The sequence below is a fragment of the Semicossyphus pulcher genome, unplaced genomic scaffold (assembly GCF_022749685.1).
Source record: "Semicossyphus pulcher isolate SPU_LCO1_2020_fin unplaced genomic scaffold, fSemPul1.0.p SCAF_20, whole genome shotgun sequence".
Lineage (NCBI taxonomy): Eukaryota > Metazoa > Chordata > Actinopteri > Labriformes > Labridae > Semicossyphus > Semicossyphus pulcher.
Window position 1 is genome coordinate 457576 of NW_027211694.1, and position 17700 is coordinate 475275.

At 46.2% G+C, this 17700-nt stretch overlaps 1 protein-coding gene across 4 annotated transcripts; it reads right to left on the minus strand.

The window, feature by feature from the left end:
- Positions 1-1942: 1942 nt before the first annotated feature.
- On the minus strand, positions 1943-14978 carry ccdc136b (coiled-coil domain containing 136b). Of its 4 annotated transcripts, none has more exons than XM_069671136.1 (10): positions 14909-14978; positions 13571-13786; positions 11458-11736; positions 11260-11334; positions 10807-11094; positions 10609-10720; positions 10192-10402; positions 9676-9810; positions 7829-7943; positions 6741-6828 (listed from the first exon to the last, which is right to left on the minus strand). In XM_069671136.1, the coding sequence occupies exons 2-9, from the start codon at positions 13620-13622 to the stop codon at positions 7839-7841; spliced, it is 1257 nt and encodes a 418-aa protein (XP_069527237.1). In that variant the 5' UTR covers positions 13623-13786; positions 14909-14978; the 3' UTR covers positions 6741-6828; positions 7829-7838. The 4 variants fall into 4 exon arrangements, with proteins under 4 accessions (XP_069527240.1, XP_069527239.1, XP_069527237.1 ...); XM_069671137.1 differs by having other exon boundaries at positions 6796-6825; XM_069671139.1 differs by lacking the exon at positions 7829-7943 and having other exon boundaries at positions 1943-6825.
- Positions 14979-17700: the final 2722 nt, after the last annotated feature.

Genomic DNA, 17700 nt, shown 5'->3' on the forward strand with positions numbered 1-17700 from the left:
GAGGAGTGAGTAATGACTGAGTGAGGAGTGACTGAGTGAGGAGTGACTGAGTGATTAGTGACTGAGTGAGGAGTGAGTAGTGAGTAGTGACTGAGTGATGAGTGACTGAGTGAGGAGTGACTGAGTGAGTAGTGAGTAGTGACTAAGTGAGGAGTGAGTAATGACTGAGTGAGGAGTGACTGAGTGACTGAGTGAGGAGTGACTGAATGAGGAGTGACTGAGTGAGGAGTGACTGAGTGATGAGTGACTGAGTGAGGAGTGACTGAGTGAGGAGTGATGAGTGAGGAGTGAGTAATGACTGAGTGAGGAGTGACTGAGTGACTGAGTGAGGAGTGACTGAGTGAGGAGTGACTGAGTGATTAGTGACTGAGTGAGGAGTGAGTAGTGAGTAGTGACTGAGTGATGAGTGACTGAGTGAGGAGTGACTGAGTGAGTAGTGACTAAGTGAGGAGTGAGTAATGACTGAGTGAGGAGTGACTGAGTGACTGAGTGAGGAGTGACTGAATGAGGAGTGACTGAGTGAGGAGTGACTGAGTGATGAGTGACTGAGTGAGGAGTGACTGAGTGAGGAGTGATGAGTGACTGAGTGAGGAGTGAGTAATGACTGAGTGAGGAGTGACTGAGTGATGAGTGACTGAGTGACTAAGATCTTTCTTAAACTGAATCTTTAAAGATCGATGAACACATGAACCTCACACACGTATGTCCTTATGAACTTCAGTCAGCTCAGATGATTGAACGCAGATGAAAGTCTCGTCTCTGAACCTCACACTCTGTCAGTTCACTTTCCCCAAACAGTCTCGTGTAACGCGGCTCACTCAGAGGAGGCCGTAGCTGCTGTGACGTCTCGTTTGCGGTCTTCTGGTTTGAAGCCTCCAGTTTGCCGATTTTGCCGTCGCCATCTTGAATCTCTGGAGCCAGAAGTGACCATATTTAGACAAAAGGGCGGATGCTCTTTGAGCTTTTACATCACCGTCATTAATCAGTCTGTAACTCAGTGTCAGGGCGTTGATGTGCATCAAAGCTGGCTGTGGTTCTGTGAGCGTCCCCATGGAAAAGCTTGCTTTGATTAGTCTAATTTATTGTTATTACTTATTAATATTACTGATTAATTATGGGGCTTTGATGTTCTGGGGGGGCATGTGGGGGGGTTTCTAAGTCTTCTCCATGTTGAAATTAAGTTTCGAAAGTTGAACAAAAACAAAAACAGAGAAGAAGAACGTGTCAGTAAAGCAAGTAAACAAATATTTAACTGGGCATGATGTCATAGTGATGTCATCATGGTCTAAGATTATTCCTAACTACAGATATAAAGAGGAGGGGGTATTTAAAGGGGCCTGTATAAAGACGGTGAGTGTGTAGTAAACGTGCAGCTCTCTCTCTCACTCTGAAAGTATCCGGATCATCTTCCTCTGTTCAGACTCTCTCTCTCTCTCGCTCTGTGTGTGTGTGTGTGTGTGTGTGTGTCTGTCTCTCTCTCTCTCTCTCTCTGAAAGTCTCACGTTTCTGTCATCATGAGAGGAAAACTACAGATCTGAGGAGTAAATATAGAGACAGGATAAATGAAAGCTGTGACGGTCTCCGGGGTAAATACAGAGTGTGTGTTTAAAGGCCTCTGCTGCTCTGAGACCACAGTGAGGATGATATAATTATTATTAATAATCTTCATCATCAATAAAAATATGTCCAATTACTTACTGAAACTCTGACATCAGGGTTCACTTATCTGAGGTACGGAGGCCCCTGGGGTCCAAAAACCTTTTGACTTTCATAAGAAACAAACGTTAAAACATAATTCCACATGACGTCATCAACATGGTCATCAACACATAAGATGGAAGAAACAAACATGGTGTAACACAAAGTTTAACGTAGCATAGCATCACAAACATGACGTATAAAAACATACCTGAAACATAATTAACCCAGAGGGACGTTAAAGTCGGGATAATCTACTTTTTATTGGTCAGTTCATTTACAAATGTACAGCCCGTTAACAAAATAAAAACGTATCCAGACGTTTTACAGAGAGTTCACATTTACAGCTGAGTGTTGGCTCCTTCACAGTCAGAGAACACAACGATCCATCGCTTACAACAGCAGCAGAACAAACAGCAGCCGGAGGACGACATGCAGGTTTAGAGGTCTAACTAAAAGCAGAGATCGAACAGCACACCTGGTACCTGACGGTGACGAACACAGCGTCGAAGCTAACAGAGAACAAACGCAGCCGTTACAGAAACAAGCAGAACATTAATCTGAAGAGCTAAAACTCAGCCGACGTTTGGAGAGATCGTTGTTCCCCAGAGTCAGAAGTTTAAATCGATTTCAGTTTCATCTCTGTCAGGACATGATTAGCCTAGCTTAGCACAAAGACAAAGACAGAGGGAAACTGTTAGCTTAGCAGCCCTTGTTGGAAAACAAAAACATTGCAGCACTAACATGTGCCAACATCTTTGTTTTACATTTTGATTTCTACACCTGTTTAACATGTAAACCAGGTAAAGCTTCAGTCATTGGAAGGTGTACCCTCTGATGATGGAGCTAGGATAACAGTTTTCACTTATTGGTTTTGTGCTAAGCTAGGATAAATTAGGTTGCAGTTTAGCTACAAACAATTATGTTATACCTTAGCTATGCTAGATATTCTGTCAAACAACAATAACAAGCTAGCAACACCTAGCTTTGTGTCAGCTAGCACAATATAGCTAGCATAATGTTAGCTATGCCAGCTGCAGCTATCTTAACATCAACTAGCCATAAAAACTGGTCAGGCTAGCACTTTTTTGGAAACACTGGCTAGCAGTTTCATCCTGCCTACAGACTTTGTGCTAAGCTAGGCTAAACACACCCTGGTGCAATATCAGTAAGGATCAAACCACAACAATAACATCATCTACAGCTTGCATAATGTGCTATACGTTGATGTTGTGTTCTGTAACTTCAGCTACAGAAACAAAGACTGTGTGTTAACACTTGAAATAATATTAGCTGCTATATTTGCTAATTAACTTAATTGGCTGAACACGTGTTGGTGTTACATCAGTAAAATGTAAACATGTTCTAGCTAGGCTATAATTAGCAATACGAGCTAACAGCACCAAACTGTTAGAAGAAGTCTACAGAAGTTACCCACAAAAACAACAGAACATGTACATTAGTTTCTTTCTCTTCTGATGGAGCTAGCGTAGTATTGGCTAGCATGCTTCAAGTCTTCGTGCTAAGCTAAGATAGACGTGCCCTTTCTCTGTAAACCAATGAGAGATGAAACTGATCTGACTCAGCGACACAATCAAACCTGTTTAAACATCAGACTTTAAACTTGTAACCATAGAAACACGAATGAAGCCGTAACTGACGGAAGAGTTGGATTACAGCGCTCGTGCTACCACTGTTGTATTGACTGAGCGGAGTCTAACTACAGCTAATACCTGCAGCTACTAGCATGTCATGCAAATGTGCTACTTCTCTAAATCTAGCATGCAACACTGAGCTTTGCTAACGTTTGTCCGAACACTGCTGGGGATGTGTTGATGTACGTTTATAATGTAACTATGAAGTATTTAAATAACTACATATTCTGTTCTTAAAGATATTAAACAGGAAGTCAAATACCTGCTGCTACATATTTCACTGTTAAAGTACAGCATGACGAGCTGAACACAGAACCAAGAACAGAACCAACAGAGTAATAACACAGAAGATATGCAGACACTTTGGACAGGTTGACGTTAGCATGCAGCGTCCTGGAAGAGTTTGAATTTTTGCTGCCTTTGAAAAACAAGAAATAAAAACAGTTTTGAACGACTGTTCTGTTAGCATCAAACCTGCCGTCACAATTAATGTCTCACTTTTTATACAAACATTTTACAGAACGACACAGAATGGCGTTTCCTGTCAGAGGACGTTTATACTACGACTACAAGACACAAATAAATATGTGAGCCATGTTGTTACACATAATCGACACACGAGGCAGATACAGCTCAAAGTTATGACTACACGCTGAGTCTCTAATCTACGGAAGCCCAGATGCACCAAAACATACGACTTAATGTTATAAAAGACACAAAACACTTAAAGTCACACTGAGCCTACGAGTGTGATATGATGTCATTAATAGAAGTAGAACATGACTGAACACCTGCATGTTTTCCTTTGATCTTATTCTTTGACTCAGAATCTCAAAATTATCATTTTGTTCTTTATTTTAACTTTAAAAGTTTAAAAATAATTTTGAATCAACATGAAATTAATATTGATTTGTTTCACTTTCCAGGCAGAAATGTGAAGTCATGCCGTCAAACCTCTGACCCATCGTTTCATAATTCAACGTGTCTTATAATTGTTATTTTTTGTCTCTGTCATAATGAACCTTCTCCTGGTGGACATGAGCTTTCATGCATTATAATAAATAAATAACGAGCAGCTTCATGTTGTACAGTTTGAGCCAGTCACATGTTGTTGTTATTTACAGTCTGTTATAATCTGACCAAAGGAACTACATGTGTAACGTCATGCAAAACTATGTTTGAATGAAACATGCAGTTAACATTTAGATCAACACCGGACCTGTTCTGACCAACGTCCTGCTGATAGTCACAGTGTCTGTATCTGTGTGTGACTTCATCACCAAAAACTAAATCAATAACTTTAATGTTTCTGATATCTTGTAAGCAGCGCGAGCAGGGAGTGTGTTTATATTTCATCTTTAACAGTGTCGTATCAGTGTCTTCAAACTGGAATGTTTCAATAAGAAGTTTACATGCATCGTCACAACTCGAGACAGACAGTTAAAACGGTTTTCTAACCTTAATACCTGATTCCAGCCTGAACAGGATCACAGTCATTAAACATCTGATTATATTATCGATCAATATTTGGTCACCACTTAATGTAAACATGAACCAGGCGTCTGTCAGGGTCATCAAAGTCTAAAACAAAGTGCGAAGAGAGGGACGTGATCATGTGTTCATCCTGAGCCGTCGCACATGTCAGACACCTTCGAGCGACCAACGAGTCGGGAACACCGAGTGGTTCTCAGGAGGTTCTGATCTCTCTGTTTCCAAATTAAAGTAGAGGAGTCCCACAGGGCTCTACTCTCGGTCCTCTTCTATTCCTAATAGGTCATCGGTATAAAAACACCTCTTATATTTCTATGGAGTTCAGTTTTTAATTTCTTTAAGCTTCTCTTTTCCACCATCAGCTGATCGTTTGGATCTTGAACAAAACATCGTCTGCAAAAACAAGAACTCAGCTGTTTCCCCCCAAAGTAAAGAAAACAAGAACGAACACCTGTCTCTAAAATCACCTGCTTCCCTCTGCAGTGCTGAAACATCCCTCTAACATCTGAAGCAACTCTGGCACAATCTTAGCTTAAAACTGGCACAGTGAAATCAGTCGACACAAATAATCAAAAAATACTTTAAGGTTTAAAAAAGTGCTGTTTGACTCCTGCAGAGGTTCATGCTACCTGTTTGCTACTAAAATACAGCCATTGAAATTGTTGTGTAAAGGGTCAGCAGGATCAAATAAAGCTGTTCTCACGCTACAAACACTGATCCTACCTTTTGATACAACAACATACAACAGCATTTAGACTGAAGCAGAGTCTGTGTATTAAAACACTAAAGAATCTGTGTTTCTGCTACCACGACCTCTCCTCAGTGCAAAGTGTCACTTTCATCCAGTGCTGAAAAACAAGGCAGGAAAACGTCAAACTGATCATGAAATCATCTCTGATAGAACACTTTGTTTTAGGGTTTACAATCCAAATCATGAAGACAATTAAATCAATTAATGTGACTGACTTTAAGATCTGATCAATCATCTGATCAATCACCTGATCAATCACCTGATCAATCATCTGATCAATCACCTGCGGTCATGAGACAGAACTGAAACACTGCAGCTTCTTCTTCTTCACGACTTTAAGCTGCATAAACTGATCTGTGTTGTACGTGTAATGAAAGGACTGTTGTGTGTAAAGGCCACGAGTTCTGCTGATCCAGACCGAGCCACAGCTGAGACGCACACGTCTCCAGAGGGAAGAGCGTGGTGCAGACTGAGCTGAGCGAGCAGGTGCACGGAGCCTCTCGTCCTCTTGTTTTAAAGGCTGCAGCAGACTTACTTAGAGGTTCAGGAACTCTCTGGATTGGATCCTTTTGAACATGTTCTCTAACACGTTTAACACCTAAAGCTGCTTGTTACTCTGCACGTTCAAAGTTAAATACAAACATGTCAACACATGAAATCAGACGCTTTGCTATTGATTATAATCCTGTGGTGTTTGTGCTCTCAGCGAGCGAGCCGAGCACTTCCCCTGCAGCTGTGAATACTTTCTTCATGATGTGTTTAAGGTCATAAAATAAAAACTGTTCATTACAACCTCCCTCTGGTTAAACGATGGAAACTTTTTGAGCAGTGCAGGATGGCAGCTTCCTGTTAGACTTTGGGGTCATGATGGATGTTTGAAAACCTCACAGCCGATTGGATAAATCCTCCCTCTACTGTACGCTACCATGGCGACCTGCAGGAAGAGTTAAAGTCTTTATGGACGACACTCTTTTGCTTTCCCTCCGACACTCACTGATGTCTGTGGCCTCCAGGTGAAATCGTCCTGCGGTGCCGTCCTCTAAAAGCAGACATCAGGAACATGTATGAGGGCAGCGCTGGATGGGTGAAGGCAATCCCACAATCCCACACTTCCCAGTGAGGTCACTTCCTGTGCAGTCCTCAGGCCCTGGTGAGGCTGGGGACGACCAGAACTACAATGGCCGCCACGGCAACCGCTGCCACCGCCAGGTTCCATCCTTCAGCGTCCCGCTGCTGAGCAAGAGAAGAAGAGAAGTCAGCGAGAGTCAGACGGCCGACAGAAACAAACGATCACTTCTACACGACTCTGAGACACCGTGAACGACCCGACCTTATAGAGACTCGTGTGTTTACATGACTGTTGGCATCAGTCGGCTCCATACTCCCCTCAAGTACAGTATGAGTGTAGTATAATAACAGCGTGGGCTTGTGTGTGTGCGTGTGCGCGTGTGTGTGAGGCTTCAGCAGTGATGTCATGTTGGCAGACGCTCTGTAAGTGGATCCGTTCAGCCTCCCGACCAGCTTCACACACTCTCACCACAAAGACCTGCAGCCTGAGCCCCACGTCAGCCTCTCTCACTCCTCACACACCACTACGGAAACCCTGGAGGACCAAACCGTGATGAGTTTAACATGCCTCTGTAGTGTGGAGAGGAAACAAGTCACATCTTGAAACAGTCAGCAGGAACATGTGTGATTGTATTCCCCGGTGTCTGTGTCCCTGTCTTTGTTTAGTGGCAGCGCTGTGTGGTGTGTTTAAAGACAATCGGATTTGTTAGCATCACGTGCTGACGGTGATTTCACAGCTCGACTACGTGACGCAGCAAAACACCAACAACGTCCGAGAAGAAGAACGGTGACTGAGCAGGCTCACACACACTTTCATTAGACCTGAGTGAGACACACACACACACACACACACACACACACACACACACACACACACACACACACACTGAACGTGTAGAGAACTCTGAACGCAGCCTGTGGAGTGTTTTAACATCAGTGTGTTTTCACCTGCAGATAACACCTGAGCAGGAACACGTCTCCATGCTGTCAGCTTTAGGAGCCTCCTGAAGGTGCACTCAGGAAGTTACCAAAGGTAATAACATTGAACAGGTGTTGACCCACAGGTAGAGACGACTCTGATACAGAGAGGTAACCCTGGATTCAGCCGCGCTCGGATGCTAACAGAAGCAGAGCGTCTGGTAGAGAAAGAAGGGCGTGGCCATACCTGGTCCCCTCTAGGACGCCAGCTCCTCCCACCAGCACCAAATCAAGGCCACTATTACAATCATTCCTATGAAGGGGATGGAGAGAACAGGGGGCGCAGACGGACGGGTGCAGTTCTGGGGAAAGACAAAGGGAAGGAGTGTAGGGAGGCATGGAGAGAGGGCTGAGGTGAGAGAAATAGGGCATAAAATAATCAGAATCATAAAGTCAGAACGTGTCGGGAGGAGGCGAGCGTGGAGCCAGCACAGAGCAGAGAGGCATGGGTGGAGGAGAGGCAGACTGACAGGCAGGTGGAGCAACAATGACCATCACATTTACACTGAATCTGATCTTTGTGGTGGAGCGGCGAGCGGAGCACAACGGGCGAGGGAGGACAGAGAGAGCAGGCAGGACGTCAGGGCGTCACAGACGAGACGCACCGCTGACAGCAGGAACACATCCACGGCCTGCCAATCAAAGAGCTCTGACCACACTGTGGACTGCTGCCTACATTCCACAAGGACACAGCAGCGCTGCATTGTGGGTAACATGAAGTAGGAAGTATGGAGAACAAGAATGCAGGTGAATGATACAATGATCTTTAGAATTCAGAAGAAAGTTTGGTCCCAAGACTCGACACTTCAGCCCCGAGTCACAACACAAGTCCAGGTAGAAAGTCGGGTCAGCAGGTCACACAGAGTCAGACCGAGTTCAACTCTGAGTCAGCGCTATCTGATGTCAAGTCCCACGTCAAGTCTGAAGAAAACACTGAGACAAGAAGGTGACCAGGAGACGCTCAGACACCTGACATTCAAGTCTAAAGCAGAACGTCAGCTCAAGTCACACATCGAGTCTGAGCGGAAACGACTCGTCTCAGAGTCGACTCTTCGTCAGAGAGCAAAGCCCCGAGTCCACGTCAACAAGGAAGTTCAAGCTTCAACGCTCCAGTCACAAATCTAAAGCTCCAAACCACAAGTCACGTCTCAAGTCGAGAACGGCCAGAGACACAGAGAGGTCCACGGGCGGTCCCAGGCCACATTTCAGGTCCACAGGTGAGTCAGTCCAAGCCCACTCCCACACCCAGGTCAACACCAGCAGGTCTGTGGGGTCACACCAGGCCTCCGTGCTCCATTCATCACTCAGTCACAACTAAAAGTCCAGGTCCGGACAGCCAGGTAGCTCAGGTAGCCCAGGTAGCTCAGGTAGCCCTGGTAGCTCAGGTAGCCCTGGTAGCTCAGGTAGCATGTCTGGTCCGTTACAGGTCAGTCCCTCTTCTAGTCTCTGATAACAAGTCAGTGAACAGTTAATATTCCACGTCTCAGAGATTCAGAACAGGAAGTGACCTGAGGTCCAGCTGCAGGTCACTTTGAGTCTTTAATCTGTCGCCCACACACCTGAGAGCAGAGAGGTCATGTTTGGTCACATGACTGTGGATCGTCAGACAAACAACCCTCCTGAGTGAACTCATAAACACATGAACGTGTGGATCGGACCCTCCTGAAGGCGGCACAGAGGACAGAGCAGGAGAACAGACAGACAGGTGACTGCCGACACAAACAAACTGCCCAGCAGCGACACAAACCAGCGACATGAGCAGAGCTGCAACATGACAGATGAGGCATCCAGAGAGCGCTGCAGACAAGCTGCCATCGGCCCACATGCAGACAGAGACAGACGGACGGGCTGCAGGGTCGTCATGGAGAGAGTCATGTGCGTCCTTCACACTTACCTTCACACTGATCTAAGACACACCTCTCTAAGCTTCAGGTACTCCTGACGCTGAGCGCACTACTGTACCAACATGATCACAGTGTGGAAGCCCCCCAACTTTTACTGAAGCACCTGAGCCGTTGACCTTTGACCTCTCACCTGTGACTTCTTGCCCACTAGTTTCTGCAGCTCGGCCTTGCAGCGCTGCAGCTCCTGCTCTAGTGCCACGCGCTCCTGCTGGCTGCTGTCGTACAGATGCTGCAGCTCCACCAGCTCGCCCTTCAAGCCGTCACACTGACAGGAAGAGAGAGAGAGACAGGAAGTAGAGCTACACCCACACGGACGAGGCAAACATCATTCAGCTGTGAGCCAAAGGACGACAACAAACAGGTTAAAGGATGCTGAAATAACTGCATCATGTTTGTAAAGAGTCTGACTGCATGACGACTTTAAAACGACTGTTTTTTGAATGGAGTTTGGTTGAAGCCCTCCTGATGCTCCCTCAGGAGTCTCAGCTCCATATTGTCCTCTTTGCTTTGACTTTGCATGAACGATGAGCTTCCCCTCTGGGCTGCACACACCTGTAGTACGCTATGGAGCAGCCTCAGTAACAGACAGCACGTTAAAGAACAGTTCAGACTCGTCTGCTGCAGAGAGCGAGTCGTCTGCTGTTACCTCTCTCTGCACGTTGTGAGCCGTCTCCTCAGCTTGTCTCAGCTGCGCCTTCAGGACGCGGAGCTCCGAGCTGCAGACGTCCTCCTGGACTGTGGAGGACTCTTCAGGACCGGACTGAGACAGGGTGATGTACGAGTCCGCCTTCACCTGGTCCTCCTGCTCAGGCTGAGTGTGGCCCTCCCCTCTGACTGCCAGGTAAACATCATCACACCTGGAGACGGCAGTCAGAGGCAGTCAGGTGGTTCATGTGTTCAAAGCCTTTCATACTGACTGTGATGAGTCACACACACACGCGCACACACACGCGCACACACACGCACACACACACGCGCACACACACGCACACACACACGCACACACACACACACACACACACACACACACACATACACACACACAGCGGGCTGGAGCACTCACGTGTCTCGCTGCAGTTGCTCCAGTTTGCTGCTCAGCTCTTTGTTCTTGTTGCTCAGAGACTGTTGTTCATCTGTCAGAGAGAGGAAGTCGTCCTGCAGCTGACGCACCTCACCTGAGCACACACGAGCACATGACATACGTGCTGCACACAGTGGGCGTCAGATGACTCAACGAGTGTGTGTGTGTGTGTGTGGTTACCGTGTGTGTCTCTGCTCTTCATGCTGATCTCGGCCCTCAGCGAGGTGATCTCCAGCTCGTACTCCTGCGTGGTGCCGTGGAGACGCTGAAGCTCCGCCCTCAGTCTGCACAGCTCCTCCTGCAGGGAGGCGATGTCGTTCTCCCGCTCCCCCGCCGCCTCCTCGGCCGCCTGCTGCAGCATCAGCACCTCCTCCTGAGCCGCACGGAGCTCCTCCTGCGCCTCCTCCAACTCGCTCTCCTTCTCCTCCTCCAGACTGTCCATCTCCTCCTGCACGGACCGCAGCTGAGCTGGAGGAGAGAGGAGGAAACAGGTTTGACTTCTATCTGTAAGAGGAAGTGACACGTGCTAGAAGAAGTGAAGACGTTTGGGGACAAGAGGAAGAGTGTGCGTGTGTGTGTGTGTGTGCGTGTGTGTGTGTGTGTGTGTGTGTGTGTGTGTGTGTGTGTGTGTACCTTGCAGTCTCTGGATCTGTCGGGTGAAGCTCTCGGCCTGATGAGCGCTCGCCAGCCGCTCGTCCTCCAGCAGACCTGAGATCAGAGATGATTTCTGCATGATAACATACTGTGTGTGTGTGTGTGTGTGTGTGTGTGTGTGTGTGTGTGTGTGTGTGTGTGTGTGTGTGTGTGTGTGTGTTGACATGAAGCTCTCACCCTGTATCTCCAGGACGCTCTCCTCGTGTCTCTGGGAAACCTCCCGGGTCTCCTCCAGCTCCAGCAGCAGCTGAATCACCTGAGCTCTCAGCTCCTCCAGCTCCTCCTCTCCATCCTTCTCTCCTCCTCCTCGCTCTTCCTCCTGCTTCTCCTCCTTCACCTCCTTCTCCTCTCCGTCTCCCACTGTCTCCTCCTTCTCCTCCAGGGACTCCCTCTCTTTGGCCGTCAGAGTGTCTCCCAGCATGACGGGTTTGTCGTCCTTCAGCTCACACAGCTCGTCTGCACAGAGAGGACGATGAATCAGCTGTTTAACGTGTCGGCGGGTCTGACGGTCCCTGAACGCGTCACATGTAACAACTAAACAAATATTTCCAAGCAGGAGAGACGTTCAGGTGTCATTCACTCATCCATGATTGACACTTTGGTCAAACGAGGAGCAATCTACGGAGGCCTGGAGAGGTCAACACTCTGCAAACACCAACTGTTGCAATAAAACACCTGTAATCAGGTAAATTAAACCAGGTGGTTTTTAGTTAATAGGAAATGATGCGTCAGACGGAGGGAGGGGTGAAATCCGTGTGGAGCTGCAGAGAGACTCTGGCTCCATCTGCTGGTGAAGAACAAAAACACGTTTCACCGTCTGATGTGAGGAAATGTTTTCACGTTACATTTGAAAACATGTCAGACACCACAGGTGTGTGTGCGTCTCTGCTCGTCTGTGTGTGAAGAAATATAAACCTTTAAATAAAACACATTCCCGTCTTTAAACATGAAGTCATTTAATGCTTCACATTTAATTTAAAATGTTTCTGTGAAAAACTTTAAACTTCTGTAAATGATCATTTTCACTCAGACCATCATGTGTATTATTGCACATGTGATCATGTGTTTCACAGACTGCTCCTGATGACCTTTAACCCTCACCGTGTTTCTGTCCCTCTGCAGTCATGCTTTAAACCTCTGCGTCACCGTGATGAAGACGACGAGCTGATGATGTCACACAAACAGGTTTCTCTCACAGGTGAGGTTTCACTTTATTTACAGGTCAAACTGAACAGAAGGATCAACCTGTCGTCCACCTTCATCCTCTCTGTCGTCATCACTGCAGATAAAAATGATCCTCTCTCCTCCTCCTCATCATCCCTCCCTGCTCGTCCCCTGTTCATCTCCAGCAGCAGGTAAACACAGGTGCGCAGCAGCACTTATTATTGGTCATTACAGAGTGTCATGTTGAGTCCTCAGCTCCTCAGGATGACAGTCAGCGTTACGTTCACTTCCTGCTGAGTGACTTTAAATGAGAAGAACTGTTTCTTTTCTGCTCCTGTCCAATCACAGCTGACCTGCTCTGATGACTCACCTGTCGCCACCCTGTCATAGAGCTGCACCTCGGTTACCATGGCCACCGCAGAGAGCCGAGTGATGCTGTTTCTATCTAAAGGTGATAAGCAGGAAATAGACTCTGCTGCTCCTTTAATAACCACACAGCAGAGAGAGAGAGAAGCTACCATCAGACTCTCTAACATGAATGATGCTGCAAGCAAACACCTGTCAGGTGTCGTCAGGTGAGTGAGGACTTCAGACCACGAAGGCTTTACGACATAATCACACATCTTTGTGTCTCAGTGGATCACAGCAAACAAAATACACAGGTGTTACTGAGATCAAAGGATGCTGGAAGAACTACGTCAGGATGCAGGTGTGTAAACAGGTCTGTCTGCACAAAGAACACTTCTTTAAAATGACTGTTTTTTGAATGGAGTTTGGTTTGAACATTTCTGACACGAGATCAGGACGTCAGGAGGACTTTCATCACACAGTATGTTAACATGAGCACTTTATTATAACCTCTTTGTAACATCTTAGAACACGTCAACATCCTGTCAGGGTTCAATACACCTGTTCTACCTGAAGTCCTCTCAGAGGAACCAGGGTTATGTAAACACCTGATCCAGGTTCAGTCCAGCTCTTCTATCCACCTGCAGATCTTTCACATTAAAAGTCTTCCATGTAGCATCTTGGTAGCTGAATAGTTGCTGCGCATGCACCCAATAAAGCCATGACACACTCAGACAGGTGAGCCTCTATCACACTGAGCGTGGAAACACACACTGACCTGATGAGTCGAGGACCTCCTCTATGAGCGGCGGCAGGCGGAGTCCGTCCATGTTTCAGCTGATGGAGGAGAGACGCTGCTGCAGAGGGACGGAGGATCACAGCTCCACACAGAGGGGGGAGGACGGGGGAGGATGGGGGGAGGACGAGGCAGACGGAGCCCAGGGAGGGTCCTCACGCTCCGGGCAGGCCGAGCCGCTGCAGCCCCTTCATCCTGCTGGAGCCAGAGACGAGTGAAGGATGGAGGGAGACAGAGGGGAGGAGGGGGAGGAGGGGCAGGCTGTAAGAGGGAGAACTGCGACACACTACAGCTCCACTGATACTGCATCACACAGGCCGATACTGACACCATATATCAGGCTAATGATCGATAATCTGGATCATATGTTTAATCTCAGCTGTCAAAATGTGTGTACTGTCAGATTCTGGCTCTGCCTTCGTGCTAACAGCAGCTAAGGCTCATGGGTACTGTAGTTTGAGTAAAAGAGGTGGTGAAGACATACTCAGATATCAACAATCAGTGTGGATGGTAAATGTACACTGGCAGAGAAAGCTAAGTCCTGCTGCTCAGGCCTACATGTCCCAGGATGCATTGCAGTCTCTGCCTGCTCTGCTGCATTACTTCAGTTGATACTCCTGTCAGACAAAGCTCTGAGAATCGCCTCCTCGTCCAGAACATCCTGCTGGAGACACGAAGCTGAAACCATCACCTGACGGCGAAGGTGCAGCAGGAACAGGAAGAACAGGACAGGTACACAGAGTACATGCTGTAGAGCTGCATCATCACATGCAGCGCTAACGTGTCCGTCCCTTTAACGCTGCAGGAACAGAGCAGCTCGTATCAGTCAACAGCAAAGGGATCGATTATTGCTTTTTAAACCAATTTCATTTCATTCATTTCCATGTGTGTAAAATCCAAGATGGCGGAGGATAACATCCGTCACTGACTGGTGTCCTGCTCAGTGCTGCTGCTGGTGGCAGGAACAGGTACTGCACCAGTGTGTTGGTGTCACAGTTACTCAGAAAGCTGTTTTTAAATGTGTGAATAATGAGAGCATCACATCCAACCGGAACGTAGCAGAGCAGAAACATAAGGTAGCACCTGATCACACCTGAATGTGCTCCGTTAGCCTGAGCAGCTGGCGTCTGTCTGCAGCTCTGCGTCCCTCTGAGTGACCTTCCTCTGTGTGTCTGCCTCATATTCAATCACTTTTCATGTTTCTCTCTGTCGTCTCTGCTGCCGATATGTAACACAGCCCTGACAACACGGCACGCCACGCAACGCACACGCACACACACACACACACACACACACACACACACACAGAGTGATACAGACCTGGTGTAGAGATGCAGATGGTGCAGCTCAGTCTGCTGCAGCTTCCTCTCTGCACAGTGCACTCCTCCTCCTCCTCCTCCTGTCCTATATTTCCCCCTCAGCATCAGCTCTGCTCGCGCTGTGATGCAGAGCGACGTCATTACATGCTACACACACACACACAGAGGCCATGAAAGGAATACACAATCAGGCTCCATGACGTGATTTATTAACCGTTTCCTGACTCAAGGACAGGTGTGTTCATCCTGCACAGAGGAAAAGCTGCAGCTCACACACACACACACACACACACACACACACACGTCTCATAAACTCTCTACAGTAACAAAAGATCAGGTGTCATTCAGCCTGCAGAGGAATCAGTCGGATGTTTCGAGGGATTTAAAGTTGGTAAATACACACAAATACAAGCTTTACAGAGTGTGTGGAACAGGAATCATAACACCTGCTTCATAATCAACAACATTCATCCATTCTGTCCCGATCGTCAGCTTTTAGACGTTTAACAGTCAAACAGGTTAACTAACCAGCTCTATGTTCATGTAAAGGTGGACTAACAGAGAGAGTATCAGACCTGTGTTGTGTGTGTGTGTGTGTGTGTGTGTGTGTGTGTGTGTGTGTGCGCGCTGCAGACTCAGTTATATAAGAGCTGCTCAGACTGCTGGGATACTTGAGAAGCATCACTTTGTTCTTCAATTACATAAAGAGACGAGAGACTGCAGCTCGCTGAGGCCGCCGCCGCCTGAGCTCTGAGCGATGTGTTCAAGATAATTAAAGCCTAAACACAGTTATCAGTAATGAGATCTGAGCACGTGCAGTCAGAGTAACATATTACATCAGATACACAAGGTTCAATATGATGAGATGAACTTTATTGATCCTAACAACATGTAACACAGCTAGAGAACATGGTAACATGTAACACAGCAAGAGAACATGGTAACATGTAACACAGCACGATAACATGGTAGCATGTAACACAGCACGATAACATGGTAACATGTAACACAGCTAGAGAACATGGTAACATGTAACACAGCAAGAGAACATGGTAACATGTAACACAGCACGATAACATGGTAACATGTAACACAGCTAGAGAACATGGTAACATGTAACACAGCATGATAACATGGTAACATGTAACACAGCTAGAGAACATGGTAACACAGCATGATAACATGGTAACATGTAACACAGCTAGAGAACATGGTAACACAGCACGATAACATGGTAACATGTAACACAGCTAGAGAACATGGTAACATGTAACACAGCATGATAACATGGTAACATGTAACACAGCATGATAACATGGTAACATGTAACACAGCTAGAGAACATGGTAACACAGCATGATAACATGGTAACACAGCATGATAACATGGTAACATGTAACACAGCTAGAGAACATGGTAACACAGCATGATAACATGGTAACATGTAACACAGCTAGAGAACATGGTAACATGTAACACAGCTAGAGAACATGGTAACATGTAACACAGCTAGAGAACATGGTAACATGTAACACAGCATGATAACATGGTAACATGTAACACAGCAAGAGAACATGGTAACATGTAACACAGCTAGAGAACATGGTAACATGTAACACAGCACGATAACATGGTAACATGTAACACAGCTAGAGAACATGGTAACACAGCATGATAACATGGTAACATGTAACACAGCTAGAGAACATGGTAACACAGCATGATAACATGGTAACATGTAACACAGCTAGAGAACATGGTAACATGTAACACAGCATGATAACATGGTAACATGTAACAGCTAGAGAACATGGTAACATGTAACACAGCATGATAACATGGTAACATGTAACACAGCTAGAGAACATGGTAACATGTAACACAGCTAGAGAACATGGTAACATGTAACACAGCACGATAACATGGTAACATGTAACACAGCTAGAGAACATGGTAACACAGCATGATAACATGGTAACATGTAACACAGCTAGAGAACATGGTAACACAGCACGATAACATGGTAACATGTAACACAGCTAGAGAACATGGTAACATGTAACACAGCATGATAACATGGTAACATGTAACACAGCTAGAGAACATGGTAACATGTAACACAGCATGATAACATGGTAACATGTAACACAGCTAGAGAACATGGTAACATGTAACACAGCTAGAGAACATGGTAACACAGCACGATAACATGGTAACATGTAACACAGCTAGAGAACATGGTAACATGTAACACAGCATGATAACATGGTAACATGTAACACAGCTAGAGAACATGGTAACATGTAACACAGCATGATAACATGGTAACATGTAACACAGCTAGAGAACATGGTAACATGTAACACAGCATGATAACATGGTAACATGTAACACAGCTAGAGAACATGGTAACATGGAACACAGCAAGAGAACATGGTAACATGTAACACAGCACGATAACATGGTAACATGTAACACAGCTAGAGAACATGGTAACACAGCATGATAACATGGTAACATGTAACACAGCTAGAGAACATGGTAACATGTAACACAGCACGATAACATGGTAACATGTAACACAGCTAGAGAACATGGTAACATGTAACACAGCTAGAGAACATGGTAACACAGCATGATAACATGGTAACATGGTAACACAGCATGATAACATGGTAACATGTAACACAGCTAGAGAACATGGTAACATGTAACACAGCTAGAGAACATGGTAACATGTAACACAGCACGATAACATGGTAACATGTAACACAGCTAGAGAACATGGTAACA

Bases quoted from the DNA above. Each gene is read 5' to 3' on its own strand.
- ccdc136b (XM_069671136.1), bottom strand. From the start codon at position 13,622: ATGGACGGACTCCGCCTGCCGCCGCTCATAGAGGAGGTCCTCGACTCA. The intron at 11,095-11,259 runs GTACACACACAC...TCTCTCCTCCAG, and splicing joins ACAGATCCAGAGACTGCAAG to CTCAGCTGCGGTCCGTGCAG. The intron at 9,811-10,191 runs GTAACAGCAGAC...TCTTCCTGTCAG, and splicing joins CTCACAACGTGCAGAGAGAG to TGTGACGGCTTGAAGGGCGA.